We start from the raw sequence: 20,697 nt of genomic DNA on the forward strand, positions 1-20,697 counted from the left end.
ACGACAAGAAAAACATGCTTAGTGAAGGCATTAAATATGAATCAAATGTCACCTGTTGAAGCGTATCTTGGGGTAGGTTCACGGGTAGGGGATGGGACATAGTTGCGGTCATCACATTCCGTCTAAAAGAGAATCAGAACAGTATGCTGGGCGTGTTGGTAATCCATACTTGAAACTACACGACGAAAAGGAAGACATGATGGACAAGCGCTGTGCTATCAACACAATGTTTATTGAAAGCACAGAAATAAATGCCCATAAAAGATGATGCATTTATAGTCAGCGTTCTTTATCTGCATAGCATATCACACCATCTCAAGAAGGTTGGGGCAAGATACAGCCTTAGTGTCGTATTTTCAGCAAAAAAATAAGTTGCGAAAGATATTTGCTGCTGTAGACAGTAGGGCTGAAAGTGTGGCGCAGGAATAGCAGGGTTGGTAACATTAAGCGCTGTGACAAATATATCCTGTGCACTGAGGATGTTATGACATTCTGCTTTCATAAGAATTCTCTGTTGGTAGTTCAGCGCTTGTTCGTTGCATCTTTCTTTTTGCCTTGTGTGGTGGTGTGCTGCAGTTTCAAGTAAAAGAGAATGAAACATACTGCAAGACTGGCATTAGTGAATTATATAGGCTGCAGGCATTACTTATCACAAGTCGTCTAACACCTGTGCAACTATACTGAAGCAATTTTATCTCCTAATAGCTTAACATACCAGCTCAGGATCATGAAGCGTACTGCAACAGGTGTCAACATCCATGTTCGCACCAACATCAACAGATACACAGCCAGACTGCACCACACTATCATCCAGGACCTGCAAAACACAAATGGGATATATGCACTATCACTGACACACTGTCAGGCAGTGTTTAACGTTCCAAGAGCAAGTGCACCTTTAGCAGCATAGCAGCTAGAATACATACCTCACTGTACACCCCAACATCACAGCTTAGGATGGATCGTGCTGCCTCATCACTGCCTTGAAGATGCATGGTTTGCAACACAAGCCCTCTTAAACCAGAGACCAAAGAAAACGCAGGTTAATTAGTCAAGTGGTAAATTAGTGAAAGTCACGGTTAAAATAAAAACATTCAAACGGCTTGCCCACCAATGGGACACGTAATAAAGAAAAAAAAAGAAGTGTGTTGCACAACTAGCATCCATAACTTGACATCGAGGCAACCGAATCATTTCGAATATGAGCTTAGAAGCTGTTGGTCAACGCCGCTTGTAATGGCCACTATGGCGAGTTTCTTATACGGCTGTCACATGGCGCACTTTCGATCACGATCGAGCCAGATCGGGATCGAATTTCTCGGTCGCGACTGGCTCCTGATTGCGAAAGCTGCCGGAGGGATCCTGATCAGACTCGATAACCGTATCACACCAGTACGGATTGCGATCGAACCCGATCAGTATTGTACCTCTGTCGAGATCGGGTGCTGCTACACGGACACTAGCGATCACGATTTTGCTCCATCCGGATCTAGTCGATCACACATCGAGATCATAAGCTGTCGCCTGTATTGTCATGCTGAGTGAGCTCAACTAAGTCGATCCGAATTGCTGTACGTACAGTGACGTTCTTGATCGCTTTCGAAAGCGCCCGTAAGACATCAGTGTCTCAAGATGAAAATACCAATCATGCTCCTTACCGTGCCTCCGCTGTTGTCCAGGCCGATAGACGGCACAGCAGTGATTGAGACGATGCCGAAGGCTATTGTTCAAGGATCCAAACTGCATGTAATCCGAAGCACGAAAGTGGTCGGAGCAGACGCGTCCATGCGGCGGTATGGTGAAGCCAACAGCATCGTCCCATTCCTTTTTACGGCCGAGGTTCACAGGCACTGTGTGAAAGGAAATACCTACGTCGGTCTTTGGACGACGTCGGCAGCTCTTGATGGCGCAATTCAGGCCAGGCATTGTAAATCGATTAGAACAAAGCAACGATAGCACTTCGCACAACTCGCAAAGCGTCGGTGCATGCAACCTATTGCAATGAGGGCCGCTCATGAGCGTGGGATCATTACATCAAGCGAAGACAGCGCCACTTTTCTGCTCATTACAAACGAAGGCATATCTGCACATTGTAAGTTAGAAAAAACTTACAATACAAATAATGTTCCTGCATTTCAATATTAATAAAAAGATCAGGAACCGCGTACACTAATAAAAGGTCACGTGGTAGACCTCTTAAATAGGTTCATGTTTTTGCCGTTTGGGGCGCCAAAGATCATTTTTCGTGACTTTCAGCGAAGAATTAAAAATATAAATTCACGTTTAATGAGAAAAACAGGGTCCGTTCTAGCCAATACGATAGACGATCTTTCCATCAATTTATGTTCTGAGCGGTTGTCTGTCCCCTTAATTCGGGGCCTGGATTCTCTTATATATCCCCAGCTACTAAAAGAAGTTTCCATAAAAACAAAACAACATCGGCAACTGCAACAACAAGCCGCGGGCACGACAGCACCAACAAGAAGGGGTTACTAGATCTAAAATACTTATCGTGTCTCCTCCTCATCTGCATGAAGAAGGACAGCGGATTAGACGTCTGTATTCTTGTGGTACTGCCATACCCATTGGCTCCGGGCAGTGAAGGAAGACCAGGGGCGCGATCTTGTACGCATTCCAAAATGGAACGGAGGCGGTCCGTTCCATCGAGCCGCACACGATTGGTCAATTTGATCGTCACGGTTCAAATTGACCAACCGTGCGCGGCTCACGGTTCAAATTGACCAATCGTGTGCGGCTCGACGGAACGGACCGCCTCCGTTCCATTTGGGAATGTGTACACGATCGCGCCATATATAGCTGGTAGAATAGGTGGTGCTCGATGCCGGTCATGGGTCCAGCAGGACGCGTCGGTTGCCAAACCGGTTGCCGGCCAGTTGTCCCAGCACAGATAGCAAGTAGGAATCATCTGGCGCATGGAAACGGGTGTTGTTGGTATGCATTACACTGATCACCTCCGGCAGCAGCCCGGTGCGCGCATCCCCACCGATAAGGAGTATGCTGACAGCAAGCTGTATGAAGAAGGGCAGCGGATTAGACGTCTGCATTCATGTGGTACTGCTGTGCCACTGTGGACACTGCGGAGAAATGCATTGGCGTTCCAGTTAGTTTCTTAACAAAACTTCGCTTTATGCATTGAAGCACAAAATTAACTGGAACGCCAATGCATTTCTCCACAGTGTTTAGGAATTAATATCTCGAAACTGGTGTCATCCTAAGAATTAATTCCAAGTGAATCCGCCTCCACGACTACAATTTGTAAATAGCAATATGAGCCATCTGGTAATTAGTTGAAAACTTTGAGTGAATTTTTGTTGATTAGTCAATTATGCATTTAAATTTTTTGTGCAAGTAATGTCTGCCTCTTCGAGTAGGTCAGCTCATTAACTAGAATTGGGCTATCTGCCACAGGCAACCTTCAAAAGATTTTGAAAGTGTTCGCTGAAACACCCTGTATGTATATGCAGTAAATACAGCTTTTAGATAGCTGCCTTCTCTTCCATTTTGATGGTCTTTTACGTTTGCTTTCCACTTGGCTCGTCGCGGTCGAGCAGCACATGGTGCACAACACAGCGCTTTGCTGTGTGATCGAGGAGGCAAGTGAACTTCTCCGCGCCAGCTTGGCTTGGCCGGCTCGTGGCCTCCACGATTGCACTGCCGCAGAGAGAGGGAGAAGTGAATGCATGGCCTGGATGTGACCTCCGAAATTACGCCGCGTCGGTCTCCGAGACCAGGCCCAGCTGCGGGACATCGTAGAGAAAGAGAGAAGGGAATACACTAGTATTTCGCACTGCCGCGCATAGCTGCGCAGGCTTGCACGTGACCCCTAAGATCACGCCGGGGAGATCTGAGGCCACACCCAGCTGCGCACCTGCCAGTGTGAATGCACTAATCTTTCGCACCTCCGTGTGCAGCCTCGCAGTGTGGCGCGGTGCGGCTCGCGCCACCAGGCACGCGCAAGAGAGAGCAAAGTCAGTGGAGAAGTGCGATAGTGAGCTGCTGCTGCTTGTGCGCAGCTATGCGTGGCAGTGAGAAAGACCAGTGTTGCTCGACGACGTATTCAATGCAGGGATGCGGGAGTTATGAATTGCCGCGGCGAACGAGTGCTGAAACCCACGAAAAGCAATGTACTTGGCACGCAAAGGTTAAGCATTTCTTGGTTTCGGAGACGAATCTAGTTACATCCATTGGCAGGACAATTTCACTTCATTAAAACGAGGTTTTAAATACTACGATGTTTATGGGGATTCCAAGGTGAATTTCATTTACTTAGTTATATGCTGTTTCGTCGTAACGAGGTTCGAGTGTAGTTCCTTCGAATTCCTTTTGAGGCTATTGGTGTCACAGCAAGCGGATGCATAATCAGCTGGCACTTTTCGTATTTCACACGCTAGCAGCAAAGCGCAAGAAAAATAATTATGCAGCAATTTATGCACTGAAAACCTCTCAATGAGGTTTTTTGTGATTCATTAAAAACCTTTCTCGTTATAAGTCATGCCCTGAATTAAAGAAATAAAGAAGTTGCTTAATAAATATTATCGAATTAGCAAGGTAATTAGTACACAAAAATTATCCTTCTTGTGGAAGAGGACTGATGACCTAATATGTATTATCATAATTGTATACTATAGCATCTTTTATTCTTTTTCTTTTCCAGTTTGGCTAATGTTAGCAGGGACACCCTGCATATTAGTGCTTTTACAGAAAATAAGCCACATCTATAACTGAAGCCACATCTATAGTGGCATAATTGTAAGAAACAAGCTGTAAAAATCAAACTTCGAATACTTGAGAAGAGAGATGCATTAGACTAGCACATTTAAGGCATTCAAAGCAGGTAATCTCTGCACCTCTATTGCAGGAAAAGCAATGAGGTGCTCAATCTCCTTCCTTGCTTCCAGAAATGTAATCATTTTCGCTGCTTTTATGCTCTATCGCATTATTTAAAGATTCATTAGTTGCGACATATACCATGGTACTTAAACATGTAGCTTAATAGTCGGTGTTCTGAATGAAAGGAAAACAGAAATAATTGCTCAGAGTTTTTGACAATTGTGAAACTTCAAAGAAGCACTTCAGGAAATATGAATGAAAACAATAATTTGCTATTATAAAGGGACACTAAAGGCTAATATTAAGTTAGGCTAAAGTGATAGATTAGTGCTTGAGAACGGTATTGTCACGAACAGAGCTTTAATAATTGAGAAATAGAGGTAAATGCAGGACACGAAACGCCCAATGACAAAGGCACTGCCTATTATTATTGTGGCACTAATACTCAACCACTCATAATAAAAAGATTATTGTATTACATTATAAGACGAAAGAAAATGCTACTTGTCCAGTTCTATTTGATTTTTAGGAAACAAAAACTCATCGACGTTTCCCTTTACAACAACTTGGGTGGTCGAAAGGTTTCGTTTGCACTACCTGCGCTTTCGCATTTCAGAAGTTTCGTTATCATGTAGTGCTGCGCTGGTTTTGCTGGCTCGTGAAACACGCAAACTGCAAGTAGCAGAGAATGCCGCATCCATGTGATGTTGCGGGATGCTCGATCGGTTCATGCCACTTGACCAACAGCAGCTGCAGTGGTGAATCCAACACTTTGTCGTGGCTCGGTTTCTCCATGGCCACACGTTTGCGTTCTGCGCAGAAAACCGTAGCGCCGTCTATTGGGTGCCGTTGGCAGTAAAGGGCGGTGATACGCTGTGTACAACGTGACCACTCCCCACTTGGGGGCGAGTGATTTTAATTGCGCTGAAGGTATTCTGACTCTTCAGATGCAATTTTCTTCTAAACCATCTTTTCTTGGCACAGAACAAGTGCTGTGCTGTTTCTGGAAAAGTATATTGACGGTCCACGTCGCCTTAGTATTCGCCTTTAACCCAAGTACTGAGAGCAAAAAAAAAGTTATATATAATAGCAAATATGCATCCAATTGATGCTGGCTTTCAATTTAAGTTAGACCACTGCAAAAATATTAGAGATTTCGTGGTATAAATATTAGTGATAGTGATGCTCATGTTATGCAGGAAAGTCGTGGTCTTGCAAAAGTGAAAACATGTACTGTGTCTATGGTGCAGAGAGTTTGCTTTCACTCCCCGATGCAAGAACCTGGTTCCTTTCTTATTTGGATTCTTTAGGCTTTTGAAGCAATGGTTGTTAGGCATGGGAACCTCTTCATACTTGATTATCATGCTTGATCAGCTTTGTTGTGTAAGCAACGTGCCATGAGTTCACTTTGAACAAATGCTGGAGCCTTTACATGCTTTGTACAGTAATATACAGAATTGTACAGTAATCAATAAGAACATTTGCACAGGCGATGTTCAAAAAATGTGGTTGATCCCTCTTATATAGGAATCGGTATAGAACACGAAAGTGAAACGTGTCTTCACAGAAGTAGTGTAATGTTTATTGCACATTGATATATAATGTCTATTGGTGTTTTGTGGCTAAAGCGCCCTTAGGCGTTGATGCACCCACGCTGACGCCTGGTGGCACGTCTCCTCCATCACGACTACCAACGTCGATGACCATGAGCAACCGTCGTGCATATGGAAGCTGCACTACGCTGCACACGCTAGCACAACGCGAAAGACGAAGCACGTAACTGACACACTAATACAACGCGCAAGACAAAGCACGTAACTGAATCGTCACCGAGTCAAATCAGCGCGTACAGCGCGTCGTAATTGCAGCCTCCGCGATCAACTTCAGAAACATTTTCAGAGCTAATTGCGGAGGCCACGCTCCGCTGTGCTGAGTACGGTGAACGCCACCTAGGTGGCGTTGGTAGTGCTTCTTGATGCCAGCGTCCCTTCGAATGCTGGCATCGAGGCGTCGTAGTGCTGAGACCACCGAAGCGTTCACTGTCGGTGCGCGTTAGTGTCATAATGCAGTACTTCTCTTTTCTGCTCGTAGGCGGCGGCACCGCCCCGAGCAAGAGCGCGGGTACACGGAGGAGTGTTAGATATATAAGGCGCGTCTGTGTAGCTCTCTGCAAATGCGTTTGTGGCGCAATGGGTTAAACGCTCGGCGATCTATCGTCGCGGACCGAGAGGTCGTGGGTTCGATTTCCAAATTTTGCATGTTTGTGGAACTTTTTCTTCTGGTTTCTTTCTTTGTATTATGTTCTATGACGTATTTCCGTGACGGAAATACGTCAGTGAAGTCTTGGTGGACCCCGGCATAAAACACTTTCGTGTTAAAAGTAAGAGATCAGACTGCTAAGCAAGCTTCTGTGCAAGGTCGGTCTGAAATCGACTGTGTGAGTGAAAACTTTACGAGACGAGGAGGACACACAATCAAAACAGAGCTTGCTCCCGAGCGTTAACCAATGTTTCAGGCAGTGTGGGCGTTGGAGCGGAAAATTAGGCAATTCCACAGAAGCTCCTGCGTCATCATTGCTGCTGCTATTGAAAACTTATGTAGCCGAGACGACCAAAGGATACATTCTGCTATGTTTGATTTGGGAAGTGCGAGGAGCACTCAAGGCCCATTTTAATGATAACTTGTGTTGAAGTTTAAATCTCTGAGGCTCCACAGTGTGCCTAAGGTTGCCAAATCCGATCAAAGGTTAAAGTGCAATCTTTATTTTATATTGTGCATGGCATCATTCATGGATGACTTCCAATGGCAATGTTTAACTTGTTAAAAAGTTGTAGATCAAATTGATAGATTTTCTATGGCCCTATAAGGAAAAAGTTAAGTACGACAGATTTTACGCCTAATGTGGCCATGGTGTGTGCAGCGGCTGCGTTGGCCCGTATGCTGGACCGGCGGCCTCTGACCAGCGAGGAAGACCTGTGGGACCGCATCGATGATCTTGAGGAGAAGTTGCTGCATGCCCAGAAACGACTCGCTGTCGTGCGGGTGCAGAAACGGCGGGTTGTGGTCGAGAACCGGGCACTGAGGCTGCAGGTGCGGCGACTGCTTCGCCGCAAGACCTACCACCCGAGGCGCCTCCACACGTCGGCCGGCTTCAGTGGCTGAGCTCATGGCAGACGACAGACGGCGCCGAATGCCCAAGCCGGGACACATTGTGCACGCGATGACAAATGTGAACATTCATGGTGTGCTGTGTACATAGAGAGTATACACACTCAGAACGAGAAGTTCTAATGGGTGAAATTAAATTATTTTGTTTCTCTTTCCCTCATGTTCAGGTGTTCTCTGGCTTCAATCTGTTGTTAGGCTGATAACATGTTACAGTCGAGCCCACTGATGAACACTCGGTTATTGTGAACGAGAGTGGTGCTACCGTCAAAATATGTGTTACTGCAATGGCACTCAGCTCAGATACAATGAACAACCGCGGCCGCAAAACTCAGAGCGAACGCAGAGGTGCCGTAAGCTCGACCATGCTCTCTGAAAATTCACACTTCTGCCAGGCGCGGCGATCGAAGAGAGTTTCCCAGCTTTTCTACACACGACCTCCTCCGCTTGCGTGGCTCAGTGGTAGAGTATCTGGCTCCCACGCAGCGGGCACAGGTTCGATCCTGGCAAGAATCGGATACTTTTTTCGCATTTCTGGCGATAGCAATTACGGAGGCGTACGTCGTTGGCAGCGGCATCATCGTAAACCGAAACGGCTATTGGAATGAGCCCATAACAGCTTACGCTGTAAAAGCAATAAACAGAGCACGAACTGCAGAAGGCAGGCTTACCACGCGCCAACGGGCACGTCAGCACTGTCTAGTGGTACTTAGTCACATGGCATGCATTGATTCCCAAGTCAGCATTCCACATTGTGTGCTGCTACCATGAGCAGGCAGCGCGCAGTTGATGCATTGCTCCTTTGTACAATTCCTACTTTCTTGGTGCACGTGGTTTGCGCTAGCCTCGTTGCTGCATCTTTGTAATTTGGAGGAGAAGGCGGCTTCAGCGTAAGATTCTGAGAGCTGCAAATCCACCTAGTGTGAACCAGAAGTGTGCACGTGTTCAACTTCGACTTTGAAAAGAGAGAGTGTAGACATCGCAACCGAGAAAGTTATTCTTTATGAACTTGCTCAAGGAGCGATGAACTGTGACTTGAAGAAATATGGCCTCTCAAAGTCGACCATTTTGACAATAGCCAAAGACAAGGACAAGATTTTAAGTGCAAGTATTTTAACGCTTACCCAACGACAAGAAAGCGCCTTCAGAAAGCAATCTATGTGGATGTTGAAGATGCATTGCTTTAAGTGGTTCGCTGATGCCCGGTCACAGACATTTCCATCAGTGGACCGCTGATACTTTCCAAGGCAAGAAGCTTTGCTTCCCTCTTGGACTTTCTCAATTTCAGCCTGGGCAATGGGTAGCTGCACCAGTTTAAAGTTCGCCATGGAATAGCTCTCCATGGAACAGTGTTCAAAACTGTTGCCAGCAAAGCAGCCTGAGTAAGCATTGAGGACGTCGACGTGTGGCTCTCAGAACATTCCAACAATAGCAAGCTGTGCTCAGCGGGACATGTACTATCTCGATAAAACTTCACTGTTCTACCAGATGCTGCCGTGAAAGACCCATGCCTTTAAAGGAGACACTTGTGCTGGTGGAAAGCACAGTAAGCTTCACGTTACCGTCCTGTTGTGCATAAACAAAAAGACGGCAGTGACTGGTGGATGCCATTTGTCAGGAAGTCTGACAAGCCACGTTCCTTTAGGAGTTACGTTCCAGTGCGCTACAGACACCAACGCAAAGCCTGGATGACACATGAATTGTTCGCCGAGTGGCTGGTTGGATTCAACCAGGACATGAAGCACAACGCGAAGGTCCTACTTGTGCTCGATAACTGTTTGGCACACCATGTGCAGCTTTCCCTGACTGAGGTGACCATACTCTTTCTGCCACCGAATGCGACATCCAAGATTCAACCACTGGACATGGGCATCACTCACGCGTTCAAGGTGTTCCGAGTCTCATAATCCAGCGGATGCTGATAGCACTTGATCGAGCAGGTGCCAATGTCCCACTTCAGGTCTCTCTGTTCACCTGTGTGGAAATGCTTAAGGCTGCCTGGATTGAGCAGTTAACTGTAGAGGGCATTGTGAACTGCTTCCGTAAGGTGGGCTTTATGGTCCCAAGGATAATGGATGACGTAAAACGGTCTCGTGATCTGATACAAGTGGAGTTGCGGCAATGTGTCATTGGTGTGCAACTGGCTGGACCTGATGTTGCTAGGACTGACTTCGTGGGTGCGGACAATGATGCTGAGATAGCAGAGCTATGCAGTGACAAAGCCATTGCACGTTAAGTGCGAGCACCACCTGAAAGCGAAGACTCTGACGAAGATGTCGAGGATGGTGACCTGCCACCAGTTACTGTAAGCGCTTCAACAGCGGTTAGTTACATCGCGTCCCTGAAACAGTTCGTTGGCAGCAAGGACCTTGGAGAGGAACATATGGCCGCCATAGAGAGGCTAGAAAACACTGCAATAGGCTGCGCTTTGAAAAAGCCAATGCACGTAACAGGCTTTCTTAGAAATAAACACTGTTCTGAATTGACTTTTTCTCAGTAATATAGCAAGTCCACTTATTGCTAACTTATAATGAACGCAATCAGCCTGACCGTCAAGTTTGCTATAAGTGGGCTCGGCTGTATTAGCCCAATCTTATACTCTTTCCAAGCTTCTCGACAGTATTAAATGTTGCATACCCTGAGCAGACATCCTTGCTGCTCTATGCCATGTTTCTTCCTCTTCATTGCTTGCTTGGCATTCAAAGTGTCATAAGAGAACTTCATGTTGGGCAAGTTGGTATCAGTTCATTATAACTATATTAAGGTGCCAAAAACACAGCACACAAGAGAAGACAACGGGGCAGAGCGCCACTCACAACTGCTTTATTTTATGGAATATAGTTATAATGATCAAAGTGTCATGTATGTGATAACGCCACGTGCTGTCGATAGCATCAGCAAGTCAAGCTTCCAGGTAGTCACATGACCCGACCGCAATTGCTTATAAGGCTAGCATGTTTCTGTTCTGGTCACTTACATTTTGTAGTTCCGTTCTTGCTGCACCATGTAGCAATAAACTGTTTGCTGCTGTTCTACGTTTGTCTCCGGATTCCTACGACGCAACAACTGGCGACAAGGATGATTCGAACCTACAGTGGCGCTGGTATAACGGAAGAAATGTTCTAGCCTGGTTTGTGTTCGTGGTGCTGTCGCTGCAAGATTGCGAGCTACCAGGACAGCGGAGATGGCTGATCCAGTGACACGAGTGGTGGAGCGATTTGGCCACATGGAGTCTTTTGACGACTCATCAAGCGACTGGACTTCTTACGACGAGTGGTTGACATCATTCAACAGAGTACCGGAAGCGGTCAAGGTTCATGCGTTCCTGAACCTAATAGGATTGAAGACGTATGCCCTCCTCAAGTCACTTATTGCTCCAGATTATTCGTCAAGCAAGTCTTACGACAACCTAAGGAAATGGCTTGGCAACCATTTGGCACTGAAGCCTTCAGTTATTGGCGAGAGAGCCAAGTTTTATCGGCGGTCTCAGCATGAGACTGAATGAATTGCTGAATTTGTGGCAGAACTGCATTCCCTCTCGAGTTCGTGTGACTTCACGGATTTTTTAGACGAAGCGCTGAGGGACAGATTTGTTTGTGGTTTACGAAGAGAAGATATTCAGATAACTCTGTTTGTGGAAGATGACATTTCAAAAAGCAGTTGAAAATGCTTTAGCGATGGATGCCGCAACTAAAAGTGCTGCAGAAGTGGATGGTTCAACGAACTTCTCTGACGCACATCGTGTAACTGTGCAAAAGCAATGGCAGAAAGCAGTTGCAGATAAAGATACCAGTAAAAATAAAGTGTCGAAAATGTGTTGGCAGTGTGGCTATTTTAAGCACATGAGCAAAAACTGTATGCATGCATCAGCGACGTGTTTTGGCTGTGGCAAGAAAGGATATATTCAGCACATCTGTCAAGCTGATAAGAAGGCAAGATCGCACATATGAACGTGGAACATGAAAGTTCTCGCCAGTGAAGCAGAAGTGACATTAAACGATATCACATGCTTGGCAAAAGATGCCATAATTGTTCGTCTCTTGATAAACAAGACGCTGCTTGAAATGGAGTTGGATACGGGAGCAGTGGTATCCGTGATTTAACTGAAGCAACAGCAACAGTTTATTCCTTCTTTGCAGTTGCGCGCGACGAACTTGCGCCTCCGCACCTGCACAGGTGCACTAGTTGAACCAGCAGGAGTGGCTGAAGTTGTTGTCGAGCAAAATGGGGAAAGTTTTGTTACCCTTGTATGTGACTAGGCAGGAAGGACCACCACTTCTGGGCCGACAGTGGTTGCAGCACATGCAGCCCGACTGGAATGCTGTGTTCTGCAACAAGGTCTCCTCGGCACGTGAGCCAACTGATACTGAAGCAAAGCTGGAGGTGAGCAAGCTTTTGCAGAAGTACAGCGACCTTTTCAAAGAAGAACTTGGATGTATTAACCCTTTGTAGGGCAGGATATGTTTTTTTTAAAAAACCAGAAAAAGGTTGTCTTATTTTACTAACCAAGCCAACAGAAGTAGTTTGAAAGAAATTTCAAGGCTGTACAACGAGTACTTTATTAAACAAAACTGGGACACATTTGTCCCACTGGCGCTAAATTAAAATTCAAAAAATGGGACGCATTTGTCCCAATGCTCCTTGAGGGCTCCGGGGTTACATTCGGGCGGCGTGAAAAGGTCCAAAACACGTTGAACCAATGCTCCTTGAGGGCTCCTGGGTTACATTCGGCCGGCATGAAAAGGTCCAAAACACGTTGAACAAAGGGGCACATTGCACACAGAACACAGAAGGTTGGTGCGCGCTTCTTTCTTGGCAGTCGAGCACCAACGACACCGCCTCCTTTTTGCAATCTTCTGAGGGTGATGTCCAGCTCCCAGAAATCGGACTTCATCAGCAACGCCTACCATTTTCTGGCCATGTTTGGCACCTTTTTTGTTTGCTCGATACGGGCGATTGCTGGACCCTTTGAATGTTTGCCCGTTTATCAGCTGGCGACCAAGGACGAGCCGGAACCAAAGGTAGCTCATTTCACTGACTGCTTTCATTTGAAGAAAAGCATTTACTATTGCTGCGTCCAGCAGGAAGTAAAAAATTCGGTACCACGACTTCTTAGATCGTCGATCCACCGGATATGCGTTCCTTCTTTGGTCAAACTTGTCGACTCCGCCCATCCAGGTATTGTAGTCGGAGACTGCTTTTGGGCACTGGACGGATATGGATGAGCCATTAGAAAGCTTTCGAACAACGTCCTCAGTGTCGCTGGGGTGATGAAAGTTGGACAGCACCTGTACGTTTTTCGTGTCCCGCCACTGATAAGCTGTGATGCACCCTTTCGCCCGCCAGATATACTGTCCCTTCTGTAGCTTGTTATCCCGTTTGATTTCGTCAGGTAAGTCCTTGCGGTTTGGGCGAACCGTTCCTGCGGCCAAAATGTTCTTTTCTTTCAAGGCCTCCATTAGGCGTGTGGACGTGAAAAAGTTATCGAAATATAGCTGCGTGCCAGCCTCTACTCCGTCAATGAGGGAGAGCACAACATGCTCACCGAGACCTACGTTTGCAGGTCGGTCTGCACCTTTACCTTCATAGACCTGAAATTCAATCAGGTAACCTGTCTGGGAGTCGGCTCTGCACCACACCTTGTATCCCCGCTTGATAGGTTTCATTGGAAGGTACTGCTTCAGTGAGGACCGGCCTTTGAATCGTATCATACTCTCATCAATGGCTTGGTGCGCTGATGGAGTGTATTGTCTCTTGAAACTTTCATTCAGTGCAAGGATGAGAGGACGCACTCTTGCCAATCTGTCGTACCCTTCTTCACCTTTCTTTTTTTCCTTGGTTAGGTCGGTGAGGTGCAAACAGTTCATAATGGCTTGAAAACGACGGAACGACATAATCTTTGATATTTCAGGACAATTGAAAAAACTGTCACTGCTCCAGTACAGGTACATTTGATGTCTGGGGTTTGTGCTCATCAGCAGAAGTATGCCAAAGTATGCACGGAGCTCATCAATTGTAAGCTCTTTCCAAAGCTGTCGACCTTTCTGTTTGGCAAAGCGGTTTGTCTCAGTCACCAGTGTGTTCATGATACCTTCGTCAAAATAAAGAGCAAAAGCTTCACAAGGCGTCGTCGGGAGATTTGCACTGTATTGTGGGTCCCAAATTTTTGGAACACGAATGACGGCATCCGGTTCGCTGCTATTCCATGCCCCAACCTCCTCCTCTTCGACTTCTGCTTCGTCGCAAATTCTAGGCACTTTCTTCTGCTTCCTTTTCTTTCTTGAATAGGTAGCCTTTCGCTTTTGTGGTTTCCTCGTTGATTCCGCCGCTTCGGCTTCACTGCTTTGCTCATCTGAATCAGGCGGAGCGAGCTCGGGTGCGAAGTCTTCATCCGTATCTCTGTCGGAATCACTCGACGTAGGGTCGTCAGGAAGGCTAAAATATAATTCCAGCGCTTCCTCTCGCGTCAGCAATCGTTTACCTGCGTTTTTACAAGCAAAGAGAAAACAAAAGAGTCGGTGAAATGTTTCACTACACATCGAATGCAGGCAGCGGTGGCAGTAGGCCTATCCCATCGTCATGCAGTTTTTCCCTGGCACCATTCGAAAAAGCTTTTAGGAGTAAATATTGCTTCTATTGTTGAAAACACCCGATTATTACAAGCTGTAACTATTTCTTTCGAAGCACAGAAAAGGGTACACTCACTTGTCATCTTGAATTATTCTTTTCCGGAGACTCACAATGCGGAAATTTGTGCCGCCGGTGAAACGGGAAACACAATTTTGAAAATAATGTACACCTAACGCCACCTATTGTACAGCTTCCAAACGAGATTCAACGGAAGTGTAAAAACCTCAATGTAGATGGCAGCACAGAAAAAATGGGCTTGATGCGTCCCATTGTCTCTCACGAGCAATTCTGTGGGGAACAAAAAATGGGACAGATATTTCCCGTTGCCCTACAAGGGGTTAAGGGGAAGGCAGAGCTGTTTCTCAAAGATGATGCTCGTCCAAAGTTCTTGAAGGCTCGAAGTGTGCCTTTTGCACCTGTTCCTGTTGGTGAAAAAGAGCTTGACAAAATGCAATGGGTCAGTGGGCATCATTACACTGCTAGCCACGTGCGAGTATGCAACGCCGGTGGTGCCGGTTGTAAAGAAAAATGGAAACATCCGCCTCTGTGGCTACAAGACAACTGTGAACCCTATGCTAGACACCGATTGCTATCCTTTGCCGCGTGCTGAAGAAATTTTTGCAGCACTCGGTGGAGGCCAAGAATTCTGTGAAATTGACTTGAACAAGGCCTATCAACAGGTCATGCTTGCGGAATTGGTGTGTTGTCTTCTGGCGATCCATATGCAAAAGTGACTATTCGCAGTAAACCGGCTGCCTTTCGGCATGTCCTCGGCTCCTGGCATTCTTAAACGAATTATGGACACAATGCTCAAGGATCTCAAAGGTGTTGCATGTTATTTGGATGATATCCTAGTGACTGGAAAGACTAGGATGGAACACCTTCAGAACTTAAACGCGGTTCTTAGCCGTCTGAGTAGCAGGGGAGCGCGAATGAAGGCTCACAAATGCACTTCTTTCCAGGAGCAGTTGACCTATTTGGGGCATAAACTGAGCGCAGATGGCATATGTCCCACAACGGAAAAGACGGATGCCATTGTAGCCGCGCCAGCACCAGAGAACAAGCAGCAGCTTCGTTCTTTGCTTGAAAGCCATCAACTATTACGGTAAATTCCTGCCTCGGCTGGCCACGCTGGCCCATTCTCTGTACGAGCTACTGCGTGAAGACCAGACATGGGTGTGGATGAGAGTGCCAAAGATCCTTTGATGGCATCAAGGCTGTGCTAGCATCAACGAAGGTCCTGGCCCACTATGACCCACAAGGACCTTCATATGGCTTGCAAAGCATCGCATTACGGTGTAGGCGCTGTGCTTTCGCACATTTTGCTGATGGAAGCAGTCGTCCTGTTGCTTACGCTCCTAGGAACTTGTCCGATGCAGAGCAGAAATATAGCCACACCGAGAAAGGAGCACTATCAATCATCTTCGGTGTTAAGAAGTTTCACTACTATCTTTACGGATGCTCTTTCACACTGATAACAGATCATAAACTGCTGCAAATAATCTTGGGATCAAAGTCTGGCATACCAACCTTGGCAGCAGCATGATTTCAACGTTGGGCTGTTCGGTTGTCTTCCTATACGTACTCCTTGAAGTTTCGACCGGCAAACGAAAACGTAGAGGCTGACTGTTTTTCGCACTTGCCAGTTCGTCAGGCACCCACTAACGAAACAGAGGAAACATTCTTCTCACTACGTTTGCAGTCGATGCCGGTCACAAAGAAGGACATTGCACGCGCAACCTCACAAGACCAACTTCTTTGCAGAGTACTCGAGCTCACAAGTATGGGGTGGCCTAACTTTGTGGACGACGTCGATCTCAAGCCATTCTTCGACAGGCAGACGTAGCTGACCATGCATCAAGGCTGACTCCTTTAGGAAATGTACGTAGTGGTGCCTTCTAAGCCGAGGTCCCTGGTTCTACAAGAAGTTCACGACGGTCATCTAGGTATAGTGCGATCCAAAGATTTGGCCCACAGCTACGTTTGGTGGCCTTCTATTGATGCTGACGTCGAATGTCACGTGAAAGAATGCAAACCTTGCCAGGAACAGCGTAGTGCTCCTAACAATGCCCCTTTGCCCCCATGGTCTTGGCCTACAGCTCCTTGGAAGCGAGTGTACATCGATTTTGCAGGGCCTTTCCGGCAGACAATGTTTTTAGTTGCATTTGACGAGACTTCTGACCATTCTAAATGGCCAGAAGTCTGCATGAAGAACAAGACAACCAGCAAGGCAACTATCAATCATCTTCGCGAAATGTTTTGCCGTTTCGGTTACCCAACAACAATCGTATCCGACAACGGACCACAGCTTATGTTAGCAGACTTCAAGACTTTGGTTCGAGAGATAGGCGCACGTCATGTCACAACAGCGCCTTATCACCCAAGTTCAAATGGCTTGGCAGAACGTTTTGTTCAATCCCTAAAGAAGGCACTGAAGAAAGAACCAAACATGGGAAATCTGCAAGCCAGCCTTCACAATTTCTCACTAGCTTATTGTAATACACCTCGTGCTACTACGAAGAAAGCGCCGGCCAACTTAATGATGAGTCGCCGTCTTCGTTCCAAACTGGATATTCTCAAACCGGCAGTAGAACTAGTTCAGCACCAGCAATTTATTAAGTCCAGCCAACAAAGCTCCATGGGTCGACAGTTTTCTTTGGGAGACGATGTTTTTGTTCGAAATTACAAGGGACCACCGAGATGGCTTCCTGGCACTGTGGTACGGCAGAAAGGACCTGTTTCTTACGCCGCCAAGGTGCACACGCCACGGGGCTTTGTAGTGTGGCATCGTCACCAAGATCAAGTTCTCCAGGGTACAGCTGGCGTCGCCAAGGGTGAAGAGGGACACGTTCTGGGAGTTCTCAGACACACCTGCGGAGCCGACTACGGCATCGCACGTTGCTTCGCAGGATGCGCCACCTTTATGAAGATACGCAGCGCGCAATCGACGACCACCAGATTGCTACACGCCATCTTAATTTTGTATAACGATAGCTCCGCACAAGTTAAGTGCGAGGAAATGTCATGTATGTGATAACGCCGCATGCTGTCGATAGCATCGGCAAGTCAAGCTTCCAGGTAGTCACATGACCCGACCACAATTGCTTAAAAGGCTAGCATGTTTCTGTTCTGGTCACTTGCATTTTGTAGTTCCGTTCTTGCTGCACCATGTAGCAATAAACTGTTTGCTACTGTTCTACGTTTGTCTCCGGATTCCTACGGCGCAACAACTGGCGACAAGGATGATTCGAACCTACAACGGCGCTGGTATAATGGAAGAAATGTTCTAGCCTGGTTGATTTTCCTGGTGCTGTCGCTGCAAGATTGTGAGCTACCAGAACAGCAGATAATGGCTGATCCAGTGACACAAGTAGTGGGACGATTTGGCCACATGGAGCCTTTTGACGACTCATCAAACGAGTGGACTTCTTAAGACGAGCAGTGGACATCGTTTCTCCACTTCAACACAGTTCCGGAGCCTAATAGGACCGAAGACGTACGCCCTCCTCAAGTCACTTACCGCTCCAGATCTTCCGTCAAGCAAGCCTTAGAACGACCTAAGGAAATGGCTAGGCAACCATTTGGAACCGAAGCACGAAGTGACCTTCATGCTGTCTATCGCTTTAACGTAACATGAGTGGCAAAAAGGCAGCACGCACAAAGGTATGAGCCGTCGAAGCACCTAGACTTTGCCCTCAAAGCAGATCACTTTCAAGATATGGCACTCGCAGCCTCGGATGCTGCGGGAGTACACCACCCCTTCCCACCCCTCGGAATCTATGGAAGACGGCGCTTCCTTCCCACTTTCCTCCCTTTCGCATGCAAGATTGAGCCGCGATCGTTGACTCCCCTCGCACGCTTTCACTCACACATACAGCATACGGCGCGTGGTTACCGTGTTATCGCCCTTGTACTGGATAAGGAACATCACGGCGAAGGCAAAAATGCACCTGGAGCGTGTATGTAATTGCTATCGCAATAAAAAGGTGATTGTAGTGCAATGCTTGTCATTGAATGACCATACTATCATTTCAAGTAATTTACAGTGTAGACCGTTTATAACGTAAGTCGAATATCTGCACTATGAGCGGTACCGCACTATAACCAACATAACAATCTTCAAGCCCTGCACGTATGCAAAGCATGTAGACCAAGCATGTAGACACGCTTTATACTATCGCGCGCACGTTTTCGCCAGTGAGCTGGCGAAAACATAATCGCGATGTAGCCGGTGCTCTTAAAGCTCGACAGCTTTGCAGCGAGTCAAAACGAAATTGTTTGCCGCAACCACTGCGGAAAAAACCGTGACCGCTATCGACGCGATTATGAACGGCAACTTTGCAGTGCTGAAGGCACGCGCCCGACGCACGCACCGAGTCGTCCAGTCGCTGCAACAACTGGCCGTCGGAACCGCGGTCGCTATCTAAGCGATCATCGATGGTGACTACGCAGTTTTTTAGGCATGCGACTGACGCGCGCACCGAGTAAAAACGAAACTACTGTTCGCCGCAACCGCTGTGGAGAAAACCGCGGCCGCTGTCGACGCGATCGTGGATGGCGACTACGCAGTACGAAACCCCGCGGCCAATGCGGTGCTATGCGCGGCGGTAAACGCAAGAATACAGGCTTTAAAGACACAAATAGGCTCGAAGCGTTCCGGCGTTGCTGTCATTCACGTACGATTTCAACTGATGGCTGTGTCAATGCGGACGCCGACGCTTCGTTTCGGTTGGACGCTAGCGCCGTTCTTGCTCTTTTGCGTCGCACATTTGCGGCGCTCCTCACTCAGCGAGCTCTGAAAGTAGTCTGAATTAACCAATGTGCGGCCAAATAAGTCCGAATTGACGAGAGTTTGATTGCATTGAATAATGCATACGCCGGCCGGCAGCACGCACCTTGTTCAGAAGCGTGCTCGCTGCCGCCCTTGTCGGCGAGATTTTCCCGCGGAAGCTGCATTATAACCGGTATTTCGTCTCACGCAGCTGCACTGTAAGCAGTATGCGTATACATAGAGTGCTATGGGAAAATTAACGGGAGTCTGAAAAGACCGTACTATATCCGGTCCTGCACTATAAGCGGTTACGTTACAAGTGGTCTATACTGTAGATGGCAGGCACATCTGTGCTGAATCTCGCATCAAAGTATATAGCTTCCCAGATTATCGTTCTGATCACAATGCAGCATTTGTTTCTATTAGCGCATCACTCAGTTGCCAATTGCTATAGAGTTGTGCAGAGAACGTAATGGTACATTGAATTTCTGTGATTCTAAGTCTCTTAAAGTTGAATGCCTGAAGCATCTTCGAAGGTTGCACAGGTTAAGAGAGTGTAGACAATTGAGTTGTAATGCATGACCCCGTAACAGTGCAAGAGAATCGACGCAACACCAAAAAGGCACTAAAAACACAGGACTGGTATTAACTGCAAATATAGAAGCCTGACCTGACAAGGTAAACCTAGAGCCAATGCCCATGCCCAAATGTACCATCAATGCGCTAAGCATTTGTCACTCACGGGGCTCAGCTATTTTCGGAAAGTGACTGGCATAAAGCAGATGGCATATACTAACCTTAACTTTTGTGAAATGCCTAGATCGGTCGGGTTAGAAACCTATTTTGGAAGAGTTAACTCGTCATCGGCAGTTGAGGAGTTAACAGTGTGTTCAATTGTGCTGGCTGGCACATGCCAAAAAGCAGATTTAACAGCCCAAAATGGGACAGCACCCTGTCCTTGTGTGTCCCATGCTGTGCCATTAAATGTGCTTTTATTGCAATATATGGGTGTCTGCATATATTTTTGTATATGTGTGCTATATGCTTACCCATGCCATATATGCAGTTATATTGCTACACTAGCCAATCACTAAAGTTAGGTCAATGTCAGGTCTAATGTTCTTGACATACCTAGTCCTCAGAATTTTTAAAATGGCATACCTGCCAAGTCTCCCGGATTTGGACCATTTCTTTCGGTTGTACGGTTGACAGGAAAATCTCCGGAAATTGCAGTTGTGTCCGTTTATATCTGTGTCCAGCGCTTTGTCAGGCCACATTGG

General features: G+C 46.8%; 2 protein-coding genes across 5 annotated transcripts in view; one reads left to right on the forward strand and one right to left on the reverse strand.

Moving 5' to 3' along the window:
• Nucleotides 1-8,181, forward strand: part of LOC119465122 (peroxynitrite isomerase THAP4) — a 117,261-nt gene extending 109,080 nt beyond the window's left edge. For all 4 annotated transcript variants that reach the window (XM_049655590.1, XM_049655588.1, XM_049655586.1 and 1 more), the window contains exon 7: nt 7,772-8,181. The gene's annotated coding sequence lies outside the window, so the exon portion shown is untranslated. The remainder of the gene's footprint in view (nt 1-7,771) is intronic.
• Nucleotides 8,182-12,335: 4,154 nt separating this feature from the next.
• LOC119464651 (piggyBac transposable element-derived protein 4) lies at nt 12,336-15,041 on the reverse strand. The gene is made up of 2 exons (XM_037725670.2): nt 14,722-15,041; nt 12,336-14,497 (listed from the first exon to the last, which is right to left on the reverse strand). Exons 1-2 carry the CDS (start codon nt 14,726-14,728, stop codon nt 12,738-12,740), a joined length of 1,767 nt encoding a protein of 588 aa, XP_037581598.2. The 5' UTR covers nt 14,729-15,041; the 3' UTR covers nt 12,336-12,737.
• Nucleotides 15,042-20,697: the final 5,656 nt, after the last annotated feature.

Source organism: Dermacentor silvarum, chromosome 9 (assembly GCF_013339745.2).
Source record: "Dermacentor silvarum isolate Dsil-2018 chromosome 9, BIME_Dsil_1.4, whole genome shotgun sequence".
Lineage (NCBI taxonomy): Eukaryota > Metazoa > Arthropoda > Arachnida > Ixodida > Ixodidae > Dermacentor > Dermacentor silvarum.